Raw genomic sequence first — 25,491 nt, forward strand, 5'->3', positions numbered from 1 at the left:
GGAGCAAGCCTCGTTCGGCGCGGCAAGGACTCATCCTTTCATAACCATATGACTGCCAGAACTCTGAATAGTTGAGATCCTTGATGTTGTTGACGGTGACCGATACTCGGCAATAAATCGCTGGAAAACATTGGAAATGATCCTACACTCCCATGTCATGCTACACCGCCTTTGTTCAAGCTAAACATTGCACAAACTTCCACATGCATGTTTACCATTAGTTTCGACATTGTGGCGGGAGAAGCCCAAGCAGGCGTTCGTAAGATGGACTACATGAAGATTGAACTTTTCAAGTTTATACAAATTGGATTTCTGTGATCAGCAGGGGGTTTTAGGAAGATAGCTACTTATAGACATTTTATTCAGCACACAGTCTTTCGTTAATACATGTGTGATAGCCCAAGTCACTTTTTCGGGTGTCAATTCAGATTTCCAGGATCCCTCCGTTCCATCTCAAGTAGGTGAATGAATAGTAACGCGTGCGGCCTTTGTCGCGCTCTTGTTCATTGAACACTCGAACCTCTGTACCCGACTGCTAGAAAGCCCATGTTCATATCCTTCGATTCGTACCTTTACCATGACGGCCATGTTTCCCGGGCGGATCACTTTGGCTCTTACTTTGCACCGCGCGACCAATTTACCAAAGACAGATCGTATCGGACACATCGACCCATACGTCAAAGTCAGTTTCCAGTCTACGCAATGTAAATCCCAGAAGTCTAGCGCACTCTCCGATACCCCTGATCCGGTCTGGAACGAGAAACTTATATTCAACCTGGAGGAAGCGGTGGTGACCGGTGGGCACACGGTGATGCTCGAGATCTACGACGAGGACACCTTCAGAGATGAACGCGTGGGGTTTGTAGAAGTGACGGTGACAAGAGAACTCTTTGGGGTGGTCGCTGGGAAGGCTATCAGGCATCAGTTTCCAATCACCTATGTGAAAAGCAAGCACAACACTCTTGCGCAATCGTACTTGGAGGTTAGCTTCTCATGCGTGTATTCCTACGATACGGTCGCTCGTTGGGTTCAAAATAACATTCCGGCTTCGGTATGCAATTTCATGGACAAAAGGCTATACGTACCCTTCCCGCCTGAGTGGCATGGTTTGCTATTGGGACTGGAATTTGAAAATGGAGGCGATAAGATTGATTTCAAAGTGTTTACAACTATACCCGATGAGGGCACGTATGTGGATCTCGCTCTCACATCCGAGCCAAAATCACGTATCCGTCGACGGGGAACCGTTACTGGTGAACCAACTCCTATCAAAGGGACGCATCTTAGATATTATGAAGAAGTAAAATTAGATGATGTTCCCATCGAAATGGATTGGAATATGGTTGCCGTATGGAAATTCAAAAAGTCTTCAGTCGAAAGCATAGATTTGGCGAAAATTGTACAAGCCCACGGATGGAAGGGCACTCTGAGCTACCAAGCAGCTTCCCAGATTCTTCAGGGAGTCGAACTTGACCCCCAAGATGAAACTATTTACTTCCCGTTACCTTCCCAATACACCTTCACCACGGAGGATTTAATCGAACCGTCTTCTTTTGTCCTCGTCGACTGGGACAAAAACAATTGTGATATGAAGATCCTTGTCCTTGATACGCCGTCCAATGCTGGCGTCGGCTACGATCTCAGTATTACCGGAGTCGAATACAATAAGAAAACCTCGGATGTGTATGTTCCCCCACGCCCAATCTTGGGGGGCCGGTACCGGGCAACTAGGCGAGTGGAATTGGATGATGTTCCTTACGGAGTTCCTTTGACCAATATAAAATGGGAGAAGCTGAGACTGGAGGAAGGGAAAGAGCTACGAGTGGGTCAGTTCATTAAGCTGACCCCGTGGTAATATACATTCACCTATTACGTTTTTCCATAGACTATTAGAGTCAATCACCAGGTCTGATGCAAAATCGTATATAGCAATGCATATTCCTCATATTATTTACTAGGAAACGTTTCGCACTAAAACTTTTCATTCCGCATCGGGGAATCGAACCCCGGCCGCCGCGGTGAGAGCGCGGAATCCTAACCACTGGACCAATGCGGATAATGAAACGGCAAAGAACCATTATAAACATTATCATTAATAAATGACAAAGCTGTGCTGACTCACGCGTCAAGTGCTTTGCCCAAGTGGCTGTGTACATTGACTCGCAACTTGCCAGAATTGCTTGCTGTGAACGTTTGCCCATGAGTAGTTCTTCTGGTGTCCGATATCACGGTTCTCGTTTATGACAAGCGCTCTTACACGCACCTCTGGCCGGGTTACGCGGCGGCGGGATCCCACCACAGCGCACTTGACGTCCTCGACGTCCTCAAACCACAGACCTGGAGTTCGGGACATATATGTAGCGGCACTCCGATGTTGCCTTGTTCCTGCCCTCGATTCCGGCATAGATAAGCAGCAGCCTTCTAGAACGTCTGGAGATAACCAGCGAGGTGCCTTCCCGCCATCCTATGGTGGGGGGGAGAGGTCTTTTGCTGACGAGGCTCGGAGGGCGGCTGAGAAGCTTGGGTTACATGTGAACGTAGGAGAATATGGAGAGGCCAGCGTGAATGAAGGAGGCACGGTCCGCCTAGCTGCAGGCACGTTGAAGTCATTCAGAAAATTGCTCGCTGCTCGAGTTGAGATTTTCAGAGGTGCCATGAAAGACCCGCGAACAGGAACCTTTGCGAGAGCGGGTGGCAGGTAGGATAATGTACATTGTGGGGCAAGAGTTACGTCACTGAAGATGACAAAGGCGAAGTGTGGCTACAGCTTCTCAGATGCTAACCTAACTCTGCCTCGTATAATGACAGATTCTTACGAGAAAGATTAGTGGAAAATTTCAATCCCGCGCTTTTGTCCGATGTCAAGGATCTGATATTATGCATTGGGGCTTACATTGACAAAGAACTGCCTAAGGAGCTCTCGCCAGAGGATCACGACAAGTACCTCTTTCTTACCGCCGAACTCTTTATGGCAGTTATTCGCGAGGCGATCCAGAAAGCGGAACCCCGAAGCACTGTGCTTTCCAACCCTGTGCTTAAAGAACAAGATCAACTCAAAGTGGTGCTGAGATCCTTTCTAAGGATCGTTCCGATAACAGGCGACAGTATTATGTCAAGCCTGTCCGAATGGGTGAGGGTGGTTTTTGAACTCAAAAAGGACGAGCATTATCAATGCGTGGCAGAGGTTCGCAAAACATGCACCGAGAAGTCGACCTTTGCAGAGCTGAAAGCCTATCTGGATGCGATCGTGAAAGATGATTGTCCAGGGGCTCGAGTGTCAGATTTTCAATCGCGACAGGCGTATGAAGCATGGAAGCAGCGGGAAACACAGCTCTTGCAGGTCCTTATGCAGACCTTCTACCAGAGGTTCCCTAATACCATCAAAAACAGAGTAAGTGGTTGCTACGTCGAACGCCGATTGTCGAGTGGGGAGTAGTCTGAGTGGCTGTTCTGCTTTTTCACATGGGAGTGGGACAGGATCGCGAACCTTACGTTCTTGATGCGGTCATACTTATAAATGTCCTGGTTCTTGGTTTCAGGCATCTAGTACATTAGACGCTACTGCATTCCTGCCTGCAGACCCACGCTTATACTACCGGACGCTTCTTGAAATCTGCGTTAAACACGATCTGCAAAGTCCAGCCAGGCAAGACAACGCAATATCCTTATCCAAGCTATCTATTGCCGTTCTCTCCGAGTGCTCTCTTCGATGGCGGCTCTCGAAAGAATTTAAAGATATTGCAATTTTGGATGTACTGGTCACGTACTATCGGTTGGGATTGTTGATTGAGGATGATCTGTTTCCGCGGTTCAATCAGATCTCAAAGATGTCTACTGGTGTCAATATGTGGCGAGTAGCGGATGTATGTGCATTAATCCTTGTTGTAAAAGGCCGGATGTACAGCCGTCTCACTGCTCACGATGTCTCTTTGACAGCGCCACTACTACATCTCCGTTTTGGAGTCTTTAAATGCAGCGTTACATGATAAGCTACGTCAGTTCGCGAGCATGCTTGGATGGAAAGAAAAGACCCCGGATGGATGCAATAGTACGATGCAACTGATAGGCCTGATTTTAGCGACGTTGAGAGATGATAAAGCATGGCAAAGCGAACATCCAGAATGGACAGAGCCAGGAAAGCTAGAAGAGTTGGTCCGCGAAGAACTATTGGTACCGTAGTATCAATCGAATTCAGTCGTCTCCACGAATTAAACTGACGTATAAATTCTTTAATTATCAGGAAGCGATAAACGCACGCTACAGAGCCTGTAGCGCCCTAGTGTCGGGGCTTTCCCGCGAGATCATCCGCTTGACGACATCTGTAAAAGCTGTCAATAGCGACATCACAAACTATCGTCTGTATTTCCGCGAACCCATTTTCGGCATGTCCGTCATGTTGATTGCGGCAGAGACTTGCTTGAAGTACTTCATCTTGGAAATGGAAAACATGAGGTTTTCTCTTCAAGGTGACTTTCAGATTGCCGAGATGCTGGAACTATATCAGGTGGTAAAGCTGCTAAGGGACATGTGTGAGGAGTCAGAATTGCCGTAAGTGCATGGAATGTGATACATCGCAGGTATTAGAATGACGTCTCACGCCCATCGCGTCTTGTGCATGACATAGCATTGTCAAGAATTTTGACGTTGAATCCTGGTTCGCGCCCTTTATTAGTCAATGGCTGACGCTGACAGATCAGAAATGGTTGGAATGGGTGAAGTCTGCCGTGGACGTTGAGAAGGTAGCTCTTTAACCAGGCAGGAGATAATTGACCAGGTCTGATACTAAGGCTTTTTCTGACAACTCAGTATGAGCCGTATATGCCACCAGTCTCCATGCACTCAACGTCAGTGATGGACATATTTACTTGTTTCTACGGCGGATTGGAGTTTATTGAAAAGCTAGCCTGGCGAGAATCAGTCAAAAAGGATCGGTTGGTGAAAGACTTTATCAAGGTAAGGACCGACATTGCACAATGCAAAGGTCTACATGCTTAATGTCCGGGATCGTGACTTAGATGATGAGTAAGTCATTGCAAGAGTATGCTCAGATGATGTGGGACGAGTTTGAGCAGATTGATAATGACAACGCGGACAAGCCTCTGGTCTTTTCATCCCAGGTGAGCCTGGTCATTGTTCCCTTCTCGGGTCATTTGCGTCCATCTTACCCTGTACATAATAGTCCTGCATCAAAATCAACAACCTCGTCGCGGCCCACATGAAACTCAACGACATCCTTTCCAAGCTCGTCGCGTCTAACGGCGGTCGGCGTAAAATAGATATGTCCGCGCCACGAACGGAGCCAGAGAAGGAAAAGTCGACGATTTCGATCAAAGTCATTCGAGCGGCTAACTTACAGGCGTGTGACTGGACCACCTCAGATCCGTACGTAGTCCTTTCTCATGCAGGCAGCGAGCTCCACAGAACACGAGTTATCGATAAGAACTTGAACCCTGCATGGAATCAAACCTTCCAACTTTACGTCCCACAGTCCCTGAGGGATAATGAGAGTTTCCTTGATCTTCTCGTGTATGACAAGGACATAATAGGGAAGGATGATTTGTGTGGGGAGGCGAGCATCTTCCTTCGTGACAGCAAATTTGAGGATTTCCTGAGTCATGATGTGGAATTAAATTTGAAGCCGCAGGGCAAGCTTTTTATCAGGGTGATGAGGAAGGGAGAGATTGACGATGTGGAATTTTGGGTACGGAAAGCAGAGGAAAGTGTCAGGTTCTGCTTGGAGGATATGGTACGGGTTTACGCGGAACAGGTCAGTCTTGAGTAATCATTGCTGTATTTTTGCATCGTAACGTGAATTTAATTCTCTTGATATTCTCATAGATAACGCGAGTCGCACGATCTACTTTCAGTCACGTCCTTTCGTCTGGCACTACGAAGTCCTTATGGGGCATTCCGTTATCACTTGGCTCGAACAGCGCATCCGTGACTCCGACATTGGAAAGTGTTCAAGCAGCGATTAGGCCATTTTTAGAGTATCTCGACCAAAACCTTGGCCTTTTCAATGAAACACTAGACCGGCACCTAAATGAATATCTAATCGAATTCGCACCAGCGCTAGCACCGCCAAAGAAGATAGTACATGAACAGATCATGAAGAGAACGCAGACTAGAGCCGGGAAGAGAGGGCAAGAGGTGAAGACAATGAGTAGGAAGGAAGCAAGTAAACCATCCTCAACTGAGAAGGGTGGAGGGGGACCTGTAGGATCAGAAGCTGTGGAAGAGGAGCTCAATCGTCCCAGTGCAGTCATTAAACTCTTATGGTATGAACTGTTACATCTGATAGAGGACACGCTATCCACCTTTGGTGCCGATGACAAGAACAAAGAGGAGCGAAGAAATGCCGCAGTGGCGCTAAGGAACCGATCAAGCTCCTTACCGGACGGACCGGTTTCTGCGGTTGTCCCACCAGGAGTCATTAAGGGCAACAAAGTTGCAAACAATCTCGCTGTCGGCAAACTATCACCCACGGAGAAACGTGCCGTCATGTGGTACGATCTGATTGTGGAAATTCTGAAAGCTGTCTTTACCTGCGAGGTAGATGGGGTGGTGTGCGGGTATGAAGTTAGTGAGCTAGAGGAGGGGCGTTATCAGCAAGTCAGAAAACTCTTAGATGGCATGGTTGCAGAATTGCGAAGATTGGAGATTGAGGCAAAGTAACTTACTACATTGGGGGCAAGCATTGTATGATCATGGTGATAATTGTCGTAGTGTAGGTTTTGATGTAACTTTTTTTTATGTGTATGCTTTAATTTTGTGTTTACTGTTACAATCTATGAATGGAATCAGCAATCTTTCGGTGCCTCTCTCTCAACGGTCAATGATCTAACTTCAGAGCTTTAAAGGACAAGCTCTCAAAGGAGCGTCGCGAGGGCGACACGAAAAGGGACGAGATTGGGTTTGGTCATTCACTGCAATCTGGTTTTCGCCTCAGATCTATTTCACGATGCGGAGGCTGATATGGCAGCAGGCTTCGAGTAGTAATCCCGTGAACAAGGACATTGATCTACCCAGGAGACGACACATGTAATGAATTTGCTTGGTTGTTAACTCCACTTACACGGGAATGAATCACTGGCAGTTCATATAGTCAGAATTTCAACGAAGATAATTGACTCAGGAACCGATCTTCACTTCAGTTTGACTCCATTGGGAAAATCTAGCTCCTTCCACTATGTAGCAGATATATTTGACCAAGAAATGATCCATGTATGCACTTGATGAGGTGCCCACACTGTCAGCCCACACTAGGTATTGCGTAACGCTTTGCGCGTTCAAAGTGCATCAGTCAGCTCCAATGCCACATTTCCTTCCACTTGTTATCATCGAAACTTTCCTTTGAGCTATGCAGCAAACATGTTTTCAGCAATGGCAGACGAAAAATGGAAAGGATAAAATGATCGAGATGGTTTGCCAAAACAACAAATCCATTTTGTTCATCGGCCAAGGCTTAAGGCACGGCCTGGGAATATTCTGATGGTTTGGGAAGGCTGAAGATCTGGACTTCTCGCTTGGGATACACAACTTTAGTAATAAGCAACAAGTGCAGAGGGTGTCCTTTTGCCTGTAGGCAACAAAGTCACGGACGCTGGCGGGACTCGCAAGATCCAGTTGCAGGAACTGAGAGTGCGAAACTCTGCCTGGATTCAGCGCACTCTGGCAGGTAACTACTTTTCCTGACTTTTTTCGATTCCTGAAAGCAATGATAACATGATAATCAACAAGGGACAGAAGCTTGGCAGCATACGCGAACCATGCCTGTGTTGCCGCCTGTGACATTGCAATAAACGGCGGGAGATGGAGTGATCGTGAATCCTGCCTTGGTAGTGAGAGGAGCCCTTCCAGGTGCCTGAAGCACGTGACCCAAAACCTGTGGAAAGTTTCGGCGCCTCGGAGGCTTCGGAGCCTTACGCAATGAGTATGACTAAGCCGACATCTCTGATTCATGTGAGAATCGATGTTGCAAATAATTTTCCCATATGTTTCCGCAAATCTTGATCTCATCTGCGCGGCGGACAGGCAGACACAGATTTCAGCAGCTAGAATGAGAGTGCTAGTAGGGCAGGAATCTTGGGCCAACAGAATCAAACTGTCACACGGGCCCGTTTATTACACGCACTATCCATTGAGAGAAAGGCCCGGCATGGCTATCCTAAAGGTCCACCTCCTTCCTCCGTCACCGCTAACAGCTGTACCAACATTCCATTGACATCCACATCGCCATCATCACCAACATGGAACGCGGCTTCACTTTTCGCTCGTCCTAAAACGATTTTCGCCTGCCCTTCGTCACAAGCGTGAGCATGAACAAGGTGATATTTCAATCCGTTTAGGTTTTTATACCGCTTGTCACAAAATGTACATCGAAAGGGCTTGTGAACTGGTGGTTTTTGTGAATTGGAGGAGTCAGATGGCGGAGGAGAGATTTCTGGATGTCCGTGTTCCAGATGGTACTTGAGGCCGTTAGGATTTTTGTATGATTTCAGACAGCCGTCATGTGGGCACTTGAAAGGTTTCGGTGTGCTGTCTGACTGCTCCTTTTTGGTCTGAGATGGCTTCTTTGGGGGGGCCGAACGTTGTAGCAGGGTTTGTTGATGTGATGGTGGGGGAGCAGGTGAGAACGTTGCTGGAATTCCCGGTATTTGAATTGCGGATGAATCCAGCGCCAGAGGAGCCGGTAATATGGCGTGTACTGGTCGTACTGGTGGCGTAGCGAGGGTGGACGCCTCAAGATTGGTGATGAGATAGTCGACGATGTCGTTGCCATTTTCTGGATTGCGATTACGTGATTGCTGGTGAGTGTTCGGGAGCTGCGGAGATACGTCCATATTCATGTTAAGGTGGTGAGACAGACCCGGCGGATGAAGTGCCTGTGGTGCGTGAGTTGGTGACGTTCGATTGTGCTGAGCTGGTGCAAGCTGCTGTGATAAGGCGGACGTGACTTGCTGTGATGGCGTTGTGAAGGAGGTTGCTGGCACGATGATGGGTGTAGAAGTAGGGTGCAGATTTTGGTTCTGCTGCTGCGAATGGCGCTGCTCAACCTGTTGCTCGTTGTCCAGCTGCATATCCTCGGCTGCTTGTGGTACAGCCGGGAGCATGGATGGCAGCATATCATCTGCTCCATGCGATGGGAGATCATTGATCGCAGGCTGATCCAAGATATCCGAGAAGTCCACTCCACTCCATCGAAACCCTTCTCGAAATCTTTTCAATTCCACCGCAGCATATGAGCCCATAGAAAAGGCTGCCGCAGACAAATTTCGTTTCGCCAGTATTTGGCTGCCTGCATTGTCCTCGCTTGGTTGAGCTGCCAACAACGCACTCAGATCTGCATCGACGTTTCCGGTACCCGCGGGGAACAAGCCACCCGCACCGCCGCCGCTATTGATTTTTCCCAATATGTCCATAGGCTTTGTAGTAGAAACTCCTGTATGTAGATCACCAGTGGGTTGCTGCTGATCCCACATGTCGTCCTCCTGATATGCGGGAGAGAAAATCGGCAAGGGACGAGCCTGTGGTCTTTTTCCTTCAACTGTTCTTTCCTCCGCATGCACTTGCTCGTAATGCCGAAGCAGGTCCTCATATGTTGCATGGATTTGACCACAACAAGGAATATCTTTTTCCGCGCCGCCTCGCTCAGGAACGGTCAAAGGTGAGTTTGAGCATTTGCGGTCCAAAGATTCTACTCTTCGAGGTGAAATGGGAGAAGCTGAGAGCGGAAAACGGGGAGACGAGGAATACAATGGTGACGTTCCATATGAAGGCGGAAAAGAGTTGGTTTGAGGTGTTCCAGGAGTGGGAAAAGCGGAGTTGGGTGTAAGGTGAAAGTCGAATACGTCAAGGTACGATCCGTTGCGCATTGCGTCCTTTTTGATATACAGGTGGGTTCCTGTCGTAGATGTCGATGGAGGCTTAATGGCCAACGGATTGGATGTGGTAGGGACAACGCTTAGACCACCAGCATCGGAAGAAATTACGGCCGACCTTGACGAAGACCCTTCATTGCTCGCATCCCTATTTTGCGCCGACATGGCCATCAGGCTAGCGGACACTACACAGCCGTGAAAGTTTCCGGTCCTCGGGTTCTGTGCGTGCAGCAATTCCCTTCGGGTAGGGATGTATTGCCTTGAAAAAAAAGCACTAAAAAAGAAGTGAGACTTTACACCAGCAAAGCAAGGAGCCCCTTAGCAACATCAGAAGCTGTGCCACAATATCTTCTGCACGTTGCTATGGCGTGAGTGGTCATCAGATTTGGATAGGAGAGGTCATGACCCATCCTGAACGAAGAAATTAACCAACAAGATTGGCACCCCCTCGCCGCACAGCAAATTGGTGATACTTGGGAGGCATTTAAAATACGCAGGATAAGCGATTGTCTATGGCCTTGGACATCTTGCCCGTGAACCAGCTGTGGCTCGACTAGTCACATAGTGTGGAGGTGATGGAAAATGGCACTAAGACTCATTATTATCCGGATAATCCGGTTAATCATATCGCATAATCAGAACCCCCATCTATCGCTCAAAGCGGTGTGGCATGCATGTAATGTTTTTTTTTTTAAAACTGTGGTGAGGCGCAAGCCAAAGGTCTATAAAACGCTGCTACTACTATGCTGCAACGATCGCAGGTATGCATTATCTTTGTATTTTCCCACGCGTATTCCCAGTCTACTTCTGATCTACCTTAGTATCTGAACATCCTCCGACTAAAGAATTTCGGAAAGTAGGATTTCTCTCGTGTGGTGGGCTTAGTTACCCGGTTAGAACAACCGTAATGTATTGCATGTGTAATTGGGCCTAGTCGTAGTTGGTTGGTTGTAAGGAAGGAATTACTTGGCTTTTCCGAACCAGTTATCGCTGGTTTATTCCCTGGTGTAGTAGCTAGTGCCATCACCTCGACACTATCTGATGAGCAGACAATGGCTTGATATCTCGAATTGGCGGGCTAATAATGTTGACCAGCCCTGGAATAAATCTCTTTCCATCTCCATCGGCCATGCCAGCGCGAAAACATAGCAATTGATAAAGATCATTCAACGTTAATTACATACTATTGTATAATGATAAAATATCAGTAGTGACATCTAACTAGTGTATATATCTCTATGAAGTCTACGATTCTACTGTTCAACTCAAGCACTAGCACCTCCGGTGATAATGCTAATCAGCGCTGCAACTGGAGCAACAATGATAGCAACAGGGAAAAACAGAGCATACAGTGCTAGCATGGTTGCCACATTCAAAACATCGAGAATTTGATCCTGGGGTGATCGGGCGGAATCAGCACGAAGGCGGAGGGGGCGAGTGACCTGGCGCTTAAGCTTGGCTTGCGATACAATGCTTTTGGTTACGTCGTCATAGATAGCCAGCACGGTTGCATTGTACCAGGTTGCCACAGCTGACTGGACCTGTCAAAGCGAATATGGCCTGTAAGACTCATGGTCGCAACTGGGATGGCAAAAATACATGCAAACTTACAGAATTGCTGATAGAGTCCGTAGTTTGCTTCTTCAAACCTTCAGACCATGTCTTGATTGACATTGCCTCGGTTACGGTTGTCAATGTCTTCACAATCCCGGCGTTCTTGATTCCCAATACGAAAGCGTCCTCGATGGTGCCCTTCAAGGCTTCGGTTCGTTTCGTCAACTCTCCCGTCTGAGCATCCACAAGAGACTTGACATTGACTTTTCCCGAAACATCGACCCCGGTGTGTGATTTGAGGTCGACGATAGCAGCATCGACGATCTTGGGTAGCGTCTCAGCTTTCATGTGCGCGGTTAGTTTGGTGGACATGGTGTTGAGGTTGGGGCGAAGAGTCATTTGTGCAACTTTCTCGAAAGCAAGTTCGACTAGGGAGGATGCTACGGTGCTAACAACTCCGGCTTGCACAGGAGTAGGAGCCGTGATGGTCATCCCAACTGCGAAAGCGCTCACAATGATACGACGTAGGTGGACCATGATGTAGGGTATTTGGTATATGATGAGGTTGGTGGATGTTTGACTTGATGAATGTACAAAGGGAACTGGGGCAGGTTGGTTACTTTTATAACCTTTTGTGAAGGCAAGGACGAGGTCGGGATTCTTCTTTTTTGTTTGAGTCATGATTGCGATTTTTTTCAGTCCTCCTTCTTTTTCCTCTTCCCCTGGGCGGCAGTTTGCTGCTGCCAAGCATCTCCTTCCCTTTCCCTTTCAGAAGAGCGTAAAGCCGAAGCTTCCCGATATGATACAAGCTTGAAAGTACTAGGAATAGACCGTGGTGAAGAAAAATGGCTTATAAAAACTTGATAAAATTTCGAGTTTTTTTTTTATATTTTTTGTCGACCATCCAAAGGAAGTTTGCTGCCTGCGCTTACGCTTGCATTTTGACGTTTTTCACACTTTCTTTTTGGCTGCGTTTAAACGAGCGTTAAAAGCCCCATGAATAATCACGTCGCCCACCTAAGCACATGCCGTTTATTTTTGCAACCCACGCGCGACTAAGTATGTCCGGGGACGGCGGACGTACGACATTATGATGCACAGCATTTCAAAGGACTCGCTGCCACACAAAATGAGCATTGAAAGTCATGGGAATAAGGATGAATTGCGGAGCGCAATCGCCACTTCTCGGGATCTCAAGCAAATCTTCATGACGTGCATTCTTGCAAATCAGCAAACCTTCCATTACCGTGAACAGAAAAGTAAGGTGTACGCCCTTTGAAGGATTTCCAACAACAACATCATCGCCAATCCATTACAGGCTGAGATCTATTATGCACAGATTGGAGCTAGTCAAGGAGAAGAAGGTGACAAAACGAAGCGGTATTGAAACAGGGAGCACTTGTTCCATAAGAACAATCAATTCCTCTAGCTTGCAACAGCAGCAGATCTCTGGCCAGGTCGTCTGAATCAAAGAGAAGGTGGACGGCCACATTAACGCCGGCTATTATGGGTACAAAAACTAGCCATCAGTAGTAGGACTGCAAAGTGAATTTCCATTTATTCGCTTACCGTTCAGTTCGCTCATGGCTCCTCTCTCGCTCACGGCGTGGGCTTCTGCTTCTGCGTCGTTCTTTATCACGGTCAGATCGCGACCCGCGACGGTCATCGTAATCACCGCGAGATGACCGACGTTCGCCGTCACGATCGCCTCCTCGAGAGCCGCGATAGTCTCCATGATCCCGTTCACGATCGTACCGCCTGAAAAGTGAATGTAATAGGTCAAACCTCGAGAATGTGCTTGTCCCACAGAAAAACATACCCGCGATCACGATCCCCTCGGTCAGGTCGGTCTCCATAACCGCCACCCCCTCCACCCGGTCCTGGTCCTCCAGGTCCGCCAAACCGCCTCCTGTCCATTCCACCACCGCCGTAACCAAAGCCGCCTCGTCGATCACCGTAACCTCCTCCGCCCCTGGATCCACGGAAACCACCATGTCCGCCATAGTCTCCGCCATATACACCCTGGTATCCTCCAGATGCATACGATCCTCCCTCACGACCACTATGGCGCTGATTAACGTCGGGTCCACCGATACGGGTTCCACCCAATCCACCACCAAGACGGCGTGGCCGCCATCCCTTGACAGTCCGCCCACGTTCCACATCCACCAGAACCCGCCTGTCATCAATCTTCATTCCATCTCCTTCCTTGTAGGCTGCTTTCATGTCCTTTTCGCGTTCGTATTCGATGAAGGCGTATCCGCGTGATTTTCCTGTTTCATCTTGTACAATCCGTAACTGTCATAGCGGTTCCGTAGAAGATCCGAAAGTGCCATGCGCGATCGTGTCCGAACGTTCGTCCGAAGAATATAGGGGAAAGGGGGAGGGAAACCAATACGTACCCGAAAAAGGTGGAACCAATATTGGCGTAAAGAGTAGGGGTGGTTGCATTCAATTTCCATAGGTTTGGGATAATCGCTCCGCGGACTTACCCGCCAAAACGACAAAACACAAAAACACCCACAAGTCTCACAGGCCAAACCTGTTACCAATATCTTACCGTTTTAATGGGTCCAAATACTTCAAACTCTCGCTTCAATTCCTTTTCTGTCGTTTCATATGACTACAGTAGTTATGTTAGAGGTGCTGTATGACCAATTGCAAATTGCAATGCCAAAGCTTTTCAACCTACCAAACGCGCAACGAAGAGGGTCTTGTACGGATCGCTCACGATATGGTCATCCTTACTTGGATCCCATACCTCAAGTCCTTTCTGGATAGCCTCTTTCGCCTTTTGCTCCCTCTCTTGTTGCTAAAAGAATAATGAATATATTAGCTCCCAAGCACGATCAAAACGATCCAAGTCGCCCTAGTATCATAACCAGCACACACCAGCCTCTTCTTAATCTCTGCTCGAGTCTCCGTTGGCACATAATCCGCATCGTATCCCTTACATCTTTCGAGAAAAGCAGCAACACCGCTGATGACCGGTCCCCGCCGTTGAGCAGGAGAACGATCAAGGGGTTCCAGATGCGGGAGAGGAGGCCGCGGCGCAAAGAGTTTTAGGAGATTCGGCGGAAGTTGTGATGTCATTGGAACGATTCCGCCTTGGCCAAGACTGTGGCTCTGAGAAGAAACGATGGCCTTTTCGCTAGTGGAGCTTGGTGTTTGATTGCGCGCAGCCTGGGTGGTTGGGTTGACATAGCAACGCCTTGGCTACTGTAATGCATTCGAGCCTCACACAGATCTGAAGCGTTGCAAGTTCCTATCCACAGTACCCCACATTGCACAATATGGAGGAACGAGTACGGCAATATCACGTTGAAGCGACATCTTTTGTCTCAGCAGCAGTACTACCCCCAAAAGCTTTGAAGGCTATGAATGGACTACGTAAATTCATCCATAAAAACCAAGACTATCGTTTCTCGGACAAGGAAAAGGCAAAACTCTTTGGTGCAGTGGAAGCATACTTTACGATATTCGATAGAAACTCAGATAGGTACCACAACATCATCCTTGATTTTAGTCTCTCAGTTGATACCTTCTCAACCCCGATATAAAACCTCAGAACGAACACAAACGAAAGCGACGCCAACAAACCTACCTCCCTCCCTCTTATCGAAGACGCCCTCAAAGTCCCCCTATTCACCACCAAACAAAAGTCAACTATGCTGAAATGGTATGACGAACTCCATAAAGAAGAGGGTGGCCATAACACACAGAGCCGTGAAACTGACGGAACCGCCCGACATCCTTGGAGCGAAGAAGATGATTGGGGCAACCCCGATGAGTGGGGAACAGAGGAGCAGAGTGATGGGGACGGAATTGAGAAGAAGGACACAGAAAAGGAGATACCGCAGGTCCAACAAGATTCGAATACCAAGATGAAACTAAAAAATAAGAAGAGATGACACTGTACTGCCTTTCTCTTTATCCCTGGATTGGTCGTTGTGAATACAGCATTATCAGTGCAAACCTAGATTCCACAACGCAGAGGGATAATGTAAAACAAAATCCGGACAGTTGCTATTGGGTTAGCAGCCACGACAAGGCATATGACTAACCACTTGCAGTATATTTCCTTGACTGTCAGCGTACCTTTACCATGACTAAGGAACCATCGCAAATCTTCGATGAATCTCATCAAGCATGTGCTACAAGGTTTGTTTTGTTCTTCCTGTGCATCAAAAGCTGGTATACCATATCAACCATGCAAAAAAGCAACCAAGCATGACAGCAACTTCCGCATCGGGGAATCGAACCCCGGCCGCCGCGGTGAGAGCGCGGAATCCTAACCACTGGACCAATGCGGATGACCAAATATTGCTCTAATATTTCTTGAATCCCGTAAATTTTGGCTATGCACCAGATTTTACTAGTGTCGATGTATTCACCAAAATAGTGGTTAGAATTTACCCAAGTGGGTGGCATATAAAGTATAAGCCAAATATGTATAATTCACGACTGTGCTTGTCCGTGAATGCAACGATACCAATTGTAGGAGCAGTATCCTTTCGTATTGAACATTCATTCAATTTTGAGCCATTCAAAGTACACAGCGAAGTCTACTTTACAGTCAGCTAGATACGCTCCGATCCCCTTGCTATGTATGGACAGCTTAAAGCATCTTCTGGATAAGAGCGTTGATCTTGTCCTCACGGTTTCCGGACTCACCACCCTCAATGAAGTGGGTGGCCTTCTTTCCCTTGTAGCCACCAGTGGGGTTGGAGAGGTGGAAAGGCCACAAGAAGGCGTTGGCCTGCTTGAAGTTGGGTCCAACGGTAACAATTTCGTGGATCAAGTCCTCAACGCAAATGATGCCAAACTGGCCAAGAGCCTTCTCAATGACGGCGTTGTCGGTGATAGGCAATCGCTGTTTGTCAACCTTGGCGAAACCGCGCTTGTAGACGAGCTCACGGACGGATTTGAGGTTGGGGTAACCCCATGCAACGTAGGGACCAACCCACTGGAGCATCTGAAGGGTGGCCTTGGTGAGACGCACGAAGGTACCAGAGTTGATGCTGGTGAGACGGAGGAGCTGAAGGATCTTCCGGGGCTTGGGGGGGATCTTCATGATACTAAATGGGAGTATGAGCAGGCTGGCTAGCACCCACCGCTACGTACACGAAAACATACCCCTTAATACGGATCACGAAGGCAAGGGGAGCCTCAGCGGGGACGTAGAAGTTACCGTGAGCCTTAGCCTGACGCTTAAGGCGGACTTCATCGCGCTCCTTGGCACGGTACTCCTTGACGTACTGCTCAGCGCGCTTGAAAATGACCTTGCGCTTGGCGGCAGCAGCCTATTAATCACAAAATAAGATTTAGATGAAATTCATCTGATCCACGGAATTTCAAACAGATATGCAGAATGTCAGTCCCGAAAGATGGTATTTATGACAACTACATCTCCCTTTGGGATTCGTTGGTCAGGGATTTTTTGTCATCACCCATTCTGCACATCAGTCTTCACCACATCTCTGTACATACCTTACGGCGTTCAGCCTCAGCAACCGCACGCTCGGCGGCGACCTTCTCAGTGGTCTTGCGCTTCTTGAGCACAGACTCGGGCACGTATTGCTTGGCGCTGCAGAGAGCATACGTAAAGAAAAGACGGAATGTCAATGACCGAACATGCCACTGATTGATGTGTTGACTTTTGTCCCATCCATGAGGGGGAGCAAAAGGTTTGCACCGGGGAACCGAGCCCAGCGACCAGTTCCAACGATTATTTTAACTGGAGTGGTGGACCACGCCCGACTAAAATCGGACGTTGCCCAATCGATCACAACCAGCAATTCCCCAAGCGATAGCTAGCGAAGCTCCGCGAAGGACGAAATAGACGAGAAACCCGTTAAAATGGGCTAGCTACGAGACGCAAGCGTCGACAGCTCTCGTCTATCACACAATGCATTTAAGGAGAAAGAGTAATGAAGACTCTTAACTCCCAAATCCTCGCCCAACTGTCTTCGAATGTAAGAGAACAGTCAGTGCGAGACAATATGGCATGTGGTCCGACCTGCGGCTAAAAGAGAAGGAAGAAAACAGGTGTAGTGGACAACGCCTTCCTTCAGGCCTCCCTTCTTGCAGTCTACTTGCTCCCTTCCCCACTTTTCCACCAAAAACAATACACAGATACGTACGCGTCAGACATTCTGGCTGGACAGATGGACCAAAACGACGGAGGGGATCGTTCAAATGGCCGTGTGAGTTGAAAGGGAAGAGAAAGCAAGACTGGAGCGTGGTTTGTCTTTTGTTAGTCGACCGTGGCTTGGCTAATAATTTTTCTTCTCACTGATTTGATTGGTCGATCGTAAAACCAAGTATAACCACATTGCATCCTAATTATCTTACGTAAAAATCTCAAAGGCGAGTAACCTTCTCCATGCCCTAATGTCTTGCACTAAAATATGGGTGATAAGGAATGTCACTCGTCAATTAATAACATGAGATATAGCTGACTGATCCAAAGCAACATATGTCAGGGTGAGATACAGACGTGGCCAAGTGTGAGCGAGGGTAAAAGGTGCTCCCTGTATTCTGTATTTGCTGGGCAGCATTCTATTAAATTAATGCTCTCAAACCTGTTTTGCATCAAAAGGTGCGGCTAAATTCAGTCACTGACGAAGCATGATCTTTAAACGCTGCTATTCCAACCGGATACTTGCTGCATCAGCTGGGTAAAGAAGGATGGCATTCAAGGTTGCGTATAATCTACTGCGTTCAGCCCCGAGGCCTCGTAGGCTATTCAGTTCACTATTACTATCATCGCTACTGTACAAAGGGAGGTGCGACAATCGCCACCCTAACTAAAAGTATAAAAAAGAAGAACCAATTACATAAGTACAAATCTTTCACAACTCCCAACTATTCACAGCTCCTCCTCCAGATTCTCATAACACCCCTTGGTAATCCACCCAAATGCAAAAGACAACCAAGAGACACTTGTTGATTGCACGGGTTGCAAAGGCTGGACCTTTGGTTGCGGGAGTGGTGGTAGGGCCTGTGTGAGGAGATAGTAGAAATCTAGAGGGGCGTCGGGGGGTGACTGCTTGGACAGTTGTTGAGAAAGGAGAAAGGGGCATTCATTGTCTTGTAGTGCTCTTGATTCTACAGACATCCTATCAGTGAGAGGCGTCGCACGCAAGGGGAAACTAAGATTGTGCGCAACGTACCATAATAAAGGTCGTCTTTGAGAGATGCCTCAATGGGTCCCTCATGTCGTACCATTGGGATGCCTCCCAAGACTTGCATCCGAGATTTCGCCACATCGCTGGAAATAATCCGATACTCATGTAAGAGATACGATCCATTCTCAATCTTGAATCGCGTTCTAAGCAAGTGTTTAACTTGGACGGTTGACAAGAAGGGTGCGCCGTAGATCTCGAACACCGGTCGTCCATTTGCTGCGCGATGGAGACACGATGGTGGAGGATCGTCGTCAGAGTCAAAGAGGCTAGCAAGCTGTGTTAATATATTATCGGGGATCCCGGGGGTATGTCGAAACGAGCAACGGAGAGTCCACGCTGGATGGAATACGCGGAGCTGAACAGCGTGAGGTGAAACGGATGACTGTGAGGGAGTTTGGGCGGATTTAGGCGATGACGGTGGCGGTGGGGGTGGACGTAGAAATCGAGCGATTCGTGCGTGTGGGGGTATTATAACCTCAGCTTGCGAGAGAACCCGCAAGTCTTCCATAGTTCTAATTTCTGTACAAACATGAACATTGATGGGTTAGCCTTTGTAGGAAAACTCAACAACTCAACATTGACCACACTAACCTCCATTCCCAACCGATTTGACCACGGCCAATCTCAAATCTTCATCGAATCTTGTCTTTCTCCGCTCCTGCATCTCCTCCGCGACAAAGAACGCCTCCACGTCTTTCCATACGATGCCGAGCAAATCGCGCGCGGTTGTAGATGAGGGGCGATATGGATACTGACGGATGCACCCGTCTGGAAGGAGGAGGGTTACGAACGAATCGGGTGTGGTTCTTGCCGGGTTGAAACCGAGCATCTGGGGGGCCACTGGTTGTGAAGGATGAGCAAGTGGAAGGAGCTGTCAGGAGTTGCTTGGGCTGAGGGGGACATTTAAATTCAGCGCCCAACGCGCCCGACTAAACCACAGCGCGCACCAGTGGAGTCTTTGCTGTATAAATAACACAACAATCTGATAAGATGATGGACGGCATTTAGCGATGCTTTGTTGATGCATCGTAGAGATCTCAATGAAATAGTAATGTCGCAACCAATGTCGCCATTGGGTTTCGATGATCCATTACGTCCGAAAGGCAACGGTTACGGGGAAGCTCATCGCATATAAAAATAGTCTATTCTTTAGATGTCAAGAAGCTTTGGCAAAGCCTTAATTTACAAATAGCTTCCGTGTTCCATACTTCATTTGCCTGCAAACTTCCCCACAACCCATCAAACTCACATTCAACACTAGCTTTGTGAAAACCTGAGCACACAGATTCTCTTCTCATATACTCATCCTTTGAGCAGCCTCGCCGAATAAGAAGGACCATCTTGTCAACAGAGTAAAACCTCCATCTTTGCACATTCCTCTTCCCCAGATCTCACCGAAGCCATCTGTTCATACCGAGTGTCTAACCACTGCCTGACCTTCGATCCAAAAATGACCGTCGCTCAAGCCGAATTCGAAGCGTCGGAACAGCTTGTGCAGAGCACAGGCGAGAACGACACTGAACTCAACCCCATCGAAAGCGAGACTGAAGCGAACAATCCACCTAACGGCACAAAGACCAAAAAGCGCGCTAAGCAATCGAGAAAGAAACAGGAGAATGGGGACGGTGATGTCGAGGTCAAGGAAAAAAAGACTAAAAAGCGTGCAACGGGTACCAAACGGCAGAACAGCAGAGTCAAATCAAGGGCGGAACCCAACGATGAAGATGCGGATAATGGCGAAGGCAACCCCGATGCAGAGAAGGCCAAAGTGGGAAATAAAGTCAGAGCCAAGGTAGGTAGGAAACACCATATCATTAAGAACCCTCCTCAGATCTAAATAAATCACTCCCTAAAGCCATTGTCCCAAGAAGAACGCGATATCCTCGAGGACATCATGGAATCTTTGAAAGGTCCAGTTCACTGGGAGACCATCGCCAGAAAATTCAATAGCCACTTTGGACGTACGCCCGCCCAGTTGGGCCAGTTCTGGCGAAGCCAGACGTTTAAAAAGAGACATGAAGACAGAGAACAACAAGAAGAAAGCCCTGAGGACAGTTCGATGTAACCAGCACATGCGAGCAAATCGTGGACAATGATTCAGAGATTTGGGCCATCGAATCATAAGACGGGGCCGGTGGACTTTGGCACTAGTACATAGATTCCAACCAATTTAATCATAATTTTACTCAATTTAGGCACATGAATCAAAATGTGAACGTTAAGATACTTTATATAATAATGACACTTTACATCATTGTTCTCGAAACACTTTGAAACACTTTGAAACACTTTGAAACACTCCAATGCATTGGGCAAACACTTCAATAGCAGAGCTTCTGCATTCAAACACAACCTAAACATGTCTTTCTGTAACGACGAGGACGTCTTCGAGAGATCGCGAGTAAGCCCAAATCGGACGCGGGAAGCACGAATCGCGTGACCAACTCCACCGATTGGGTTACCGCGACCGAAAAAACCGGTTCGGAGAATGGCAATTGGCGCATTAGATTTCAGCGTGCCTCGTACAACCTGTGGAGGCCCGAGCCAGTGCGGAAAAGGAAGAGATCGGTACCGCCACCAATAAATCAGTTGCGGTGCAGCGACACCCATTAGTTTAGTTTAGTTTAACAGTTTATCCAAGAATCTTGTATAAAAAGGATGTATTCAATAAAATAAGTCGGGGGCAGAAGCCGTAGCGACACAAAATCCCCATAACTCGCTTCTCAACTCCAATCTTAGGTTAACAGGAACCTAACAGAGCGCTTCAACGGCCTGATCACCCGTACCGAAGCCTCTAAATCCTGCTCGGTTCACAACTAACCGACTCTCCTTGCCTCTCGCCCTCAAGTCGCTACCGACGCCCAAAGAAAGGATTTGGAGACTACGATTCCTAGTACGGACACCCACACAACCTGCTAGGAGACCCAAGTTGTCTTTACTGTAGTCTACCAACAAAAAATCCGTTACATGGTGGAGAAGCGCGACGAACCGCCTTCCCCTCTCAAATTCAGCTGAAAACCTTATTCGGTCGTACCGAAACTCTTGCGCAAACCGAGATCCGCTCAGGTAGCTACTCGGAAACCTTTTCTCTCGTTTCGGAGACAGAACTTCACGAAACCGAGAATGATGCCGGTCGAACGCTCACCAACGCGAGGCCGCTCACCTGTGATCCAGACTCGTAGTCAGGGTCCTGCGGAGGACGTCGAAGTCCCTCCCGCAACACGCCCAAGGCGTTCAGGGACCACTTCCGTCGAACCGGAAGCCCCTAACTTGGCCACGATGGCCTCTGAAGTGGCAGCGTTAAAAGAAGACATTGCCCGCTCGACTGCTGCAACGCAGTTGGCAACTCAAAACCTTACGGAACAGCTTCATAGGCTTTCCGAACGTCAGACAGCGGCGGATGAGCGCCTCGCACGAGCCTTAGAAGCCCTAGCGCATCGCCCGCTGCCTGAACAACCTCCCATAGCACGAGCTACAAGAGAACGGTCCGCAACCCCGTGGGAAACGGCGGACACACCAAGGGAGCGTACCGAACCAAGTTTTTCAGGTGCGGTGCCTCCAATCCAAGTGCCAGCGGCCCCGTGGGCCAGCGACACCAAGGTCGATTCCTTGAAAGCAAAGGACGTACCCGAGTTTACGGGCAGAAGAAACCAAGACGTTGAAGAATGGCTTAACAAAGTCCAACTTCTTCAAAACGTTAGCGCAACGTCGGATGCCAGGATGGTACAGCTCCTACCAGCCATGATAGCCGAGAAAACCCCTGCTGACGCTTGGTTTTACACTCTGGAAGCCCAGGAAACTCGCTCATGGACCTGGAAAAGGTGGAAAGAGGAACTGCTTCGAGAGTTCCGAGATCCCCTAACCGAGTCCAAGCGCAAAACCGAATATGTGCGCTGCCATGCGAACCCCAAAGAATTTCGCAGCTTTCTCGCGTTCATCGACCACAAAACTCATCTCCGGCGCCTCGCTTATGGCGACCGGGCAAACATAGAATGTCCCGCTGACCAGCATTTCGACCTAATAGTCGAACAATTGCCCAGCGACATCCAAATCATGGTCAAATCCTGTAACGTCACGAACCTGACCAAATTAAAAGACTTCCTGCGCCTTTATTTCGGCTCTGATGACACCAGAAAACGAGACCCTTGCTACAGCGGTGCTGCAGAAGCTCAGAAGAAGTCACAAAAGACCGGAACCGACAAAGGCCCTAAGCAGACGGCTCCGCATAAAACCGGAAACCCCGAAAAGGGTCGCGATGGTCCTCAGAAGATGGTTCCGGACCCCAACAAGGAACCACCGGCACCCTGCAAATTCTGTCAGAAAAAGCATTGGAATGTTTTCTGCTGGCAGAACCCGAACCGAAAAGATCCTGAAGATGGAAAGAAAGGACCATATGGAGCACCCATGCCCTCAGGTTGGAAACCCAAACAGGAATCGAAGAAGGCGTACATAGTGGAGCTGGACTCGACGTCCGCTACCACCGAGACTCTTTTTTCGGCTTCGGAACTGGAAAGAACGGAAGCCGCTAATCAAGGATTCCACACCATCGGGTTCTTTCATTCACCCAAGCACTCGGAATCAACAATTTTGATGACCGCACCTCTTTCCAAGGTCACGGTGACCAAGGAAGAGGACCCCCGCACGCCCACGCAGGGCTGGGACCGAGTCTGGGACAACATAGCCATCATCTGGGGCACCCCGCAAGTGGCTCTGATGATGGGCAACAACCCCCGCGCGCTCAGCTTCTTCGCCAAAGAACCGAAGCGAGGCGCCGGGCACCTCGGGAACGACCCCTACGCAGTCGCGTGGAGTTCCCACCACCTCTACATCGCTGCCGCAGCCGAAGCTGACAAGGATCGAATCCTGCGAAAGGTCCGAGAAGACGGTACCCCTCGTTTGATTCTCCTTGCCTGGATAAAGCTCGACGAGCGCGAGAAATTCTTGATGTGGAGCTCTGAAGATCCTGTTATCTTTGATGCGTACGCCAACCTGCAACTGGTGGCATTTCTCCTGACAGGCAATATCGTTCGCTCAGACTATTATTATCGTCGCGGAAACCCCAAATTTCGGCACGTTAAAGACCATCCACGTCTCCAAAGACACGAAGAGAGCGAACGGACGCGTATAGTCATGCTGGCTATCGAACAAGTTGCTCGCCAGAATAAAACAACAAAACCACAAAACGACAAAACTAGAGAACACTTTGAGAGTGTGATCAAGGCTACGGAAGCAACAATTAACGACATCGCGCCCCATTTCGAGATCGCGGTGCCTTCTATCAACGCCTTCTACTCAGTAGATTTAGGCGATGTACTCAAAAGCCAGACTAAGACCCAAACGCAGCCTTGCTGGACGCTAGCCGTCATCGCGCAGCTCTGGGCACCTGTGGTACTAGACACAGGGGCCTGCGAGTCTCTGATTTCCGACACGTACCAAGGCCTTCTGTTCTCCGAAACCGATTTGCAGGATGCGGAAACGATGGCTTTCAACGGCATTGGTGGACGTATCTCATCTACCAAGACAGTATGCCTCGAAACTTCCCTCAGAGGCCGCGGCGGAGAATACCTGACTTTCCGCGCCTACTTTCGGGTCATCGCGTACGGGAAACCTCTCATCATCCTAGCCAACGACGTTTTGGGACATTTGAAACTCCAAACCTTGGTTCAGGAACCCCCGTTACCCAGTTTCGCGGTGACGCTCAAGAATCCAGACATCCTTATCCCCTGCTCCATAACGGATGAGCTGGACACCGATCACATGCGCGGCACGCCATACAAGACCAAGCAGGGTGAATTCATGAAGGATGTGTCAATGCCACGGCTGACCAAAGCCAAAGCTCAGAAGTCTAGATTAACCATGTTAATCACGGGACAGACGCGCGTGGCAGCCCAAACTTTTCTCATCGAAAACCCTCTTGAGGCCACCGCTGCTAGCTCAACGGTCCCGTTAGGCCTCAAACTGTCCACCGCGACCCATAATTCGGTTGCGGACCCCGAAGAGAACATTTCCAAAGAAGAATGGCAGACACTTCGGAACAAATGGAACCTCGACTCTACGGAGAGGGCTCCAGGGGCCTTCGAAGCCCAATTAAAAGACGCGGAACGTTTCCACGTCGATCTCAAGCGACCCAAACCCGTGGTCTGGGCCCTAATCAACATTCTACGACACTTCCATCAAGCCTTCAGCTATGAGGGTCATCTCATAGGGAACTACACCAAGATTCCTTATGCGCCTCGATTTATCTCGGCTCCGCCACCCCTTTCGAGGCCACGGTCGTACTCTCCGTTGGAGCGGACAGCCCTCGAGACGGAGCGAGACACCATGATGGGGCTTCAGAGGTGGAAACGAACCACCGAAGTAACCTTCGCCAGCGATCCTGTTATCATTCGCTATGCAGACAAACCCCCGCGCGTAGCCTTCGACTATCGCCGAGCCAACGACTGCATGGCCTGGGATCCATATCCCTTTCCCATCATGCTCGACATCCTGAACTGGATCGTCGCAGTCCCATTCCGATACATATCGGGAGGTGACGCAAACAAAGGATTCTACCAAATCGCCATCACCGATGCGTCGGTACGCAAATGGCTCGCGCTCAGACTCCATGACGGCATCTACGAACCACTCTTTATGCCCTTCGGACCCAAGACTGCCCCCTCGCACTTCTGTCGGGTGATGGACGACACCTTGGGTCCCTCCAAATGGCGAAATATCAACAACTTCGTCGACGATATCCACACACGAGTGGAGACAGCCGCGGAAGCCCTAGACGCCATCGCGGACTGGCTCGACCGCTTTTCCAGAGCCAAACTCACCCTAAGACTCGACAAGTGTCAATGGCTCTTTCACCAGCTCACGGCCCTCGG

General features: G+C 48.8%; 9 protein-coding genes and 2 non-coding genes across 12 annotated transcripts; 3 read left to right on the plus strand and 8 right to left on the minus strand.

Annotated features, from left to right (window-relative positions):
• Window positions 1-29: 29 nt before the first annotated feature.
• Window positions 30-1,972, plus strand: SPPG_06367. Of its 2 annotated transcripts, XM_016754581.1 has the most exons (2): window positions 30-457; window positions 540-1,972. In XM_016754581.1, the coding sequence occupies exons 1-2, from the start codon at window positions 388-390 to the stop codon at window positions 1,853-1,855; spliced, it is 1,386 nt and encodes a 461-aa protein (XP_016606726.1). In that variant the 5' UTR covers window positions 30-387; the 3' UTR covers window positions 1,856-1,972. The 2 variants fall into 2 exon arrangements, with proteins under 2 accessions (XP_016606726.1, XP_016606725.1); XM_016754580.1 differs by having other exon boundaries at window positions 30-1,972.
• A 12-nt stretch (window positions 1,973-1,984) lies between these two features.
• SPPG_10142 lies at window positions 1,985-2,056 on the minus strand. The gene has a single exon. It is a non-coding gene; the product is annotated as a tRNA-Glu (tRNA).
• A 116-nt stretch (window positions 2,057-2,172) lies between these two features.
• SPPG_06368 (uncharacterized protein) lies at window positions 2,173-6,815 on the plus strand. Its single transcript, XM_016754582.1, has 10 exons — window positions 2,173-2,698; window positions 2,809-3,391; window positions 3,540-3,863; window positions 3,937-4,170; window positions 4,241-4,548; window positions 4,625-4,739; window positions 4,807-4,953; window positions 5,016-5,117; window positions 5,180-5,767; window positions 5,839-6,815. Exons 1-10 carry the CDS (start codon window positions 2,241-2,243, stop codon window positions 6,673-6,675), a joined length of 3,696 nt encoding a protein of 1,231 aa, XP_016606727.1. The 5' UTR covers window positions 2,173-2,240; the 3' UTR covers window positions 6,676-6,815.
• Window positions 6,816-8,072: 1,257 nt separating this feature from the next.
• SPPG_06369 (uncharacterized protein) lies at window positions 8,073-10,189 on the minus strand. The gene has a single exon (XM_016754583.1). The coding sequence runs from the start codon at window positions 10,050-10,052 to the stop codon at window positions 8,163-8,165; it is 1,890 nt and encodes a 629-aa protein (XP_016606728.1). The 5' UTR covers window positions 10,053-10,189; the 3' UTR covers window positions 8,073-8,162.
• An 857-nt stretch (window positions 10,190-11,046) lies between these two features.
• Window positions 11,047-12,116, minus strand: SPPG_06370 (uncharacterized protein; the record flags this gene model as incomplete). Its single annotated transcript, XM_016754584.1, has 2 exons — window positions 11,047-11,422; window positions 11,493-12,116. 2 exons carry the CDS (start codon window positions 12,114-12,116, stop codon window positions 11,147-11,149), a joined length of 900 nt encoding a protein of 299 aa, XP_016606729.1. The 3' UTR covers window positions 11,047-11,146.
• A 275-nt stretch (window positions 12,117-12,391) lies between these two features.
• On the minus strand, window positions 12,392-14,588 carry SPPG_06371 (uncharacterized protein). Its single transcript, XM_016754585.1, has 6 exons — window positions 14,328-14,588; window positions 14,128-14,247; window positions 13,996-14,058; window positions 13,255-13,733; window positions 13,005-13,193; window positions 12,392-12,936 (listed from the first exon to the last, which is right to left on the minus strand). The coding sequence occupies exons 1-6, from the start codon at window positions 14,526-14,528 to the stop codon at window positions 12,927-12,929; spliced, it is 1,062 nt and encodes a 353-aa protein (XP_016606730.1). The 5' UTR covers window positions 14,529-14,588; the 3' UTR covers window positions 12,392-12,926.
• Window positions 14,589-14,696: 108 nt separating this feature from the next.
• On the plus strand, window positions 14,697-15,638 carry SPPG_06372 (uncharacterized protein). Its single transcript, XM_016754586.1, has 2 exons — window positions 14,697-14,934; window positions 15,004-15,638. The coding sequence occupies exons 1-2, from the start codon at window positions 14,729-14,731 to the stop codon at window positions 15,344-15,346; spliced, it is 549 nt and encodes a 182-aa protein (XP_016606731.1). The 5' UTR covers window positions 14,697-14,728; the 3' UTR covers window positions 15,347-15,638.
• A 38-nt stretch (window positions 15,639-15,676) lies between these two features.
• Window positions 15,677-15,748, minus strand: SPPG_10143. The gene has a single exon. It is a non-coding gene; the product is annotated as a tRNA-Glu (tRNA).
• Window positions 15,749-15,942: 194 nt separating this feature from the next.
• Window positions 15,943-17,676, minus strand: SPPG_06373 (60S ribosomal protein L7). The gene is made up of 4 exons (XM_016754587.1): window positions 17,579-17,676; window positions 16,926-17,022; window positions 16,572-16,738; window positions 15,943-16,513 (listed from the first exon to the last, which is right to left on the minus strand). The coding sequence occupies exons 1-4, from the start codon at window positions 17,587-17,589 to the stop codon at window positions 16,054-16,056; spliced, it is 735 nt and encodes a 244-aa protein (XP_016606732.1). The 5' UTR covers window positions 17,590-17,676; the 3' UTR covers window positions 15,943-16,053.
• Window positions 17,677-18,117: 441 nt separating this feature from the next.
• Window positions 18,118-19,530, minus strand: SPPG_09363 (uncharacterized protein). The gene is made up of 3 exons (XM_016757522.1): window positions 19,217-19,530; window positions 18,611-19,144; window positions 18,118-18,545 (listed from the first exon to the last, which is right to left on the minus strand). Exons 1-3 carry the CDS (start codon window positions 19,452-19,454, stop codon window positions 18,307-18,309), a joined length of 1,011 nt encoding a protein of 336 aa, XP_016606733.1. The 5' UTR covers window positions 19,455-19,530; the 3' UTR covers window positions 18,118-18,306.
• A 137-nt stretch (window positions 19,531-19,667) lies between these two features.
• SPPG_09364 (uncharacterized protein) lies at window positions 19,668-20,727 on the minus strand. The gene has a single exon (XM_016757523.1). The coding sequence runs from the start codon at window positions 20,438-20,440 to the stop codon at window positions 20,087-20,089; it is 354 nt and encodes a 117-aa protein (XP_016606734.1). The 5' UTR covers window positions 20,441-20,727; the 3' UTR covers window positions 19,668-20,086.
• Window positions 20,728-25,491: the final 4,764 nt, after the last annotated feature.

The sequence above is a fragment of the Spizellomyces punctatus genome, assembly GCF_000182565.1.
Source record: "Spizellomyces punctatus DAOM BR117 chromosome Unknown supercont1.11, whole genome shotgun sequence".
Classification (NCBI taxonomy): domain Eukaryota; kingdom Fungi; phylum Chytridiomycota; class Chytridiomycetes; order Spizellomycetales; family Spizellomycetaceae; genus Spizellomyces; species Spizellomyces punctatus.

What these genes read in the sequence shown, in the direction of transcription:
- SPPG_09364 (XM_016757523.1), bottom strand. Translation starts at nt 20,440, where the DNA reads ATGATATGGTGTTTCCTACCTACCTTGGCTCTGACTTTATTTCCCACT.
- SPPG_09363 (XM_016757522.1), bottom strand. Translation starts at nt 19,454, where the DNA reads ATGCTCGGTTTCAACCCGGCAAGAACCACACCCGATTCGTTCGTAACC. An exon ending in CAAATCGGTTGGGAATGGAG is followed by an intron (nt 19,145 to 19,216) that starts GTTAGTGTGGTC and finishes ATGTTTGTACAG; the next exon opens with AAATTAGAACTATGGAAGAC. An exon ending in CAAAGACGACCTTTATTATG is followed by an intron (nt 18,546 to 18,610) that starts GTACGTTGCGCA and finishes GGATGTCTGTAG; the next exon opens with AATCAAGAGCACTACAAGAC.
- SPPG_06368 (XM_016754582.1), top strand. Translation starts at nt 2,241, where the DNA reads ATGACAAGCGCTCTTACACGCACCTCTGGCCGGGTTACGCGGCGGCGG. An exon ending in TGGTGAAAGACTTTATCAAG is followed by an intron (nt 4,954 to 5,015) that starts GTAAGGACCGAC and finishes ATCGTGACTTAG; the next exon opens with ATGATGAGTAAGTCATTGCA. An exon ending in TACGGGTTTACGCGGAACAG is followed by an intron (nt 5,768 to 5,838) that starts GTCAGTCTTGAG and finishes ATATTCTCATAG; the next exon opens with ATAACGCGAGTCGCACGATC.
- SPPG_06373 (XM_016754587.1), bottom strand. An exon ending in CTGAGGCTGAACGCCGTAAG is followed by an intron (nt 16,739 to 16,925) that starts GTATGTACAGAG and finishes TGTGATTAATAG; the next exon opens with GCTGCTGCCGCCAAGCGCAA. An exon ending in TTCGTGATCCGTATTAAGGG is followed by an intron (nt 16,514 to 16,571) that starts GTATGTTTTCGT and finishes ACTCCCATTTAG; the next exon opens with TATCATGAAGATCCCCCCCA.
- SPPG_06372 (XM_016754586.1), top strand. Translation starts at nt 14,729, where the DNA reads ATGGAGGAACGAGTACGGCAATATCACGTTGAAGCGACATCTTTTGTC. An exon ending in TTCGATAGAAACTCAGATAG is followed by an intron (nt 14,935 to 15,003) that starts GTACCACAACAT and finishes ATAAAACCTCAG; the next exon opens with AACGAACACAAACGAAAGCG.
- SPPG_06369 (XM_016754583.1), bottom strand. Translation starts at nt 10,052, where the DNA reads ATGGCCATGTCGGCGCAAAATAGGGATGCGAGCAATGAAGGGTCTTCG.
- SPPG_06371 (XM_016754585.1), bottom strand. Translation starts at nt 14,528, where the DNA reads ATGACATCACAACTTCCGCCGAATCTCCTAAAACTCTTTGCGCCGCGG. An exon ending in CCCTCTTCGTTGCGCGTTTG is followed by an intron (nt 14,059 to 14,127) that starts GTAGGTTGAAAA and finishes TAACTACTGTAG; the next exon opens with TCATATGAAACGACAGAAAA. An exon ending in CGAGGGGATCGTGATCGCGG is followed by an intron (nt 13,194 to 13,254) that starts GTATGTTTTTCT and finishes TTCACTTTTCAG; the next exon opens with GCGGTACGATCGTGAACGGG.
- SPPG_06367 (XM_016754581.1), top strand. Translation starts at nt 388, where the DNA reads ATGTGTGATAGCCCAAGTCACTTTTTCGGGTGTCAATTCAGATTTCCA. An exon ending in ATCCCTCCGTTCCATCTCAA is followed by an intron (nt 458 to 539) that starts GTAGGTGAATGA and finishes CCCGACTGCTAG; the next exon opens with AAAGCCCATGTTCATATCCT.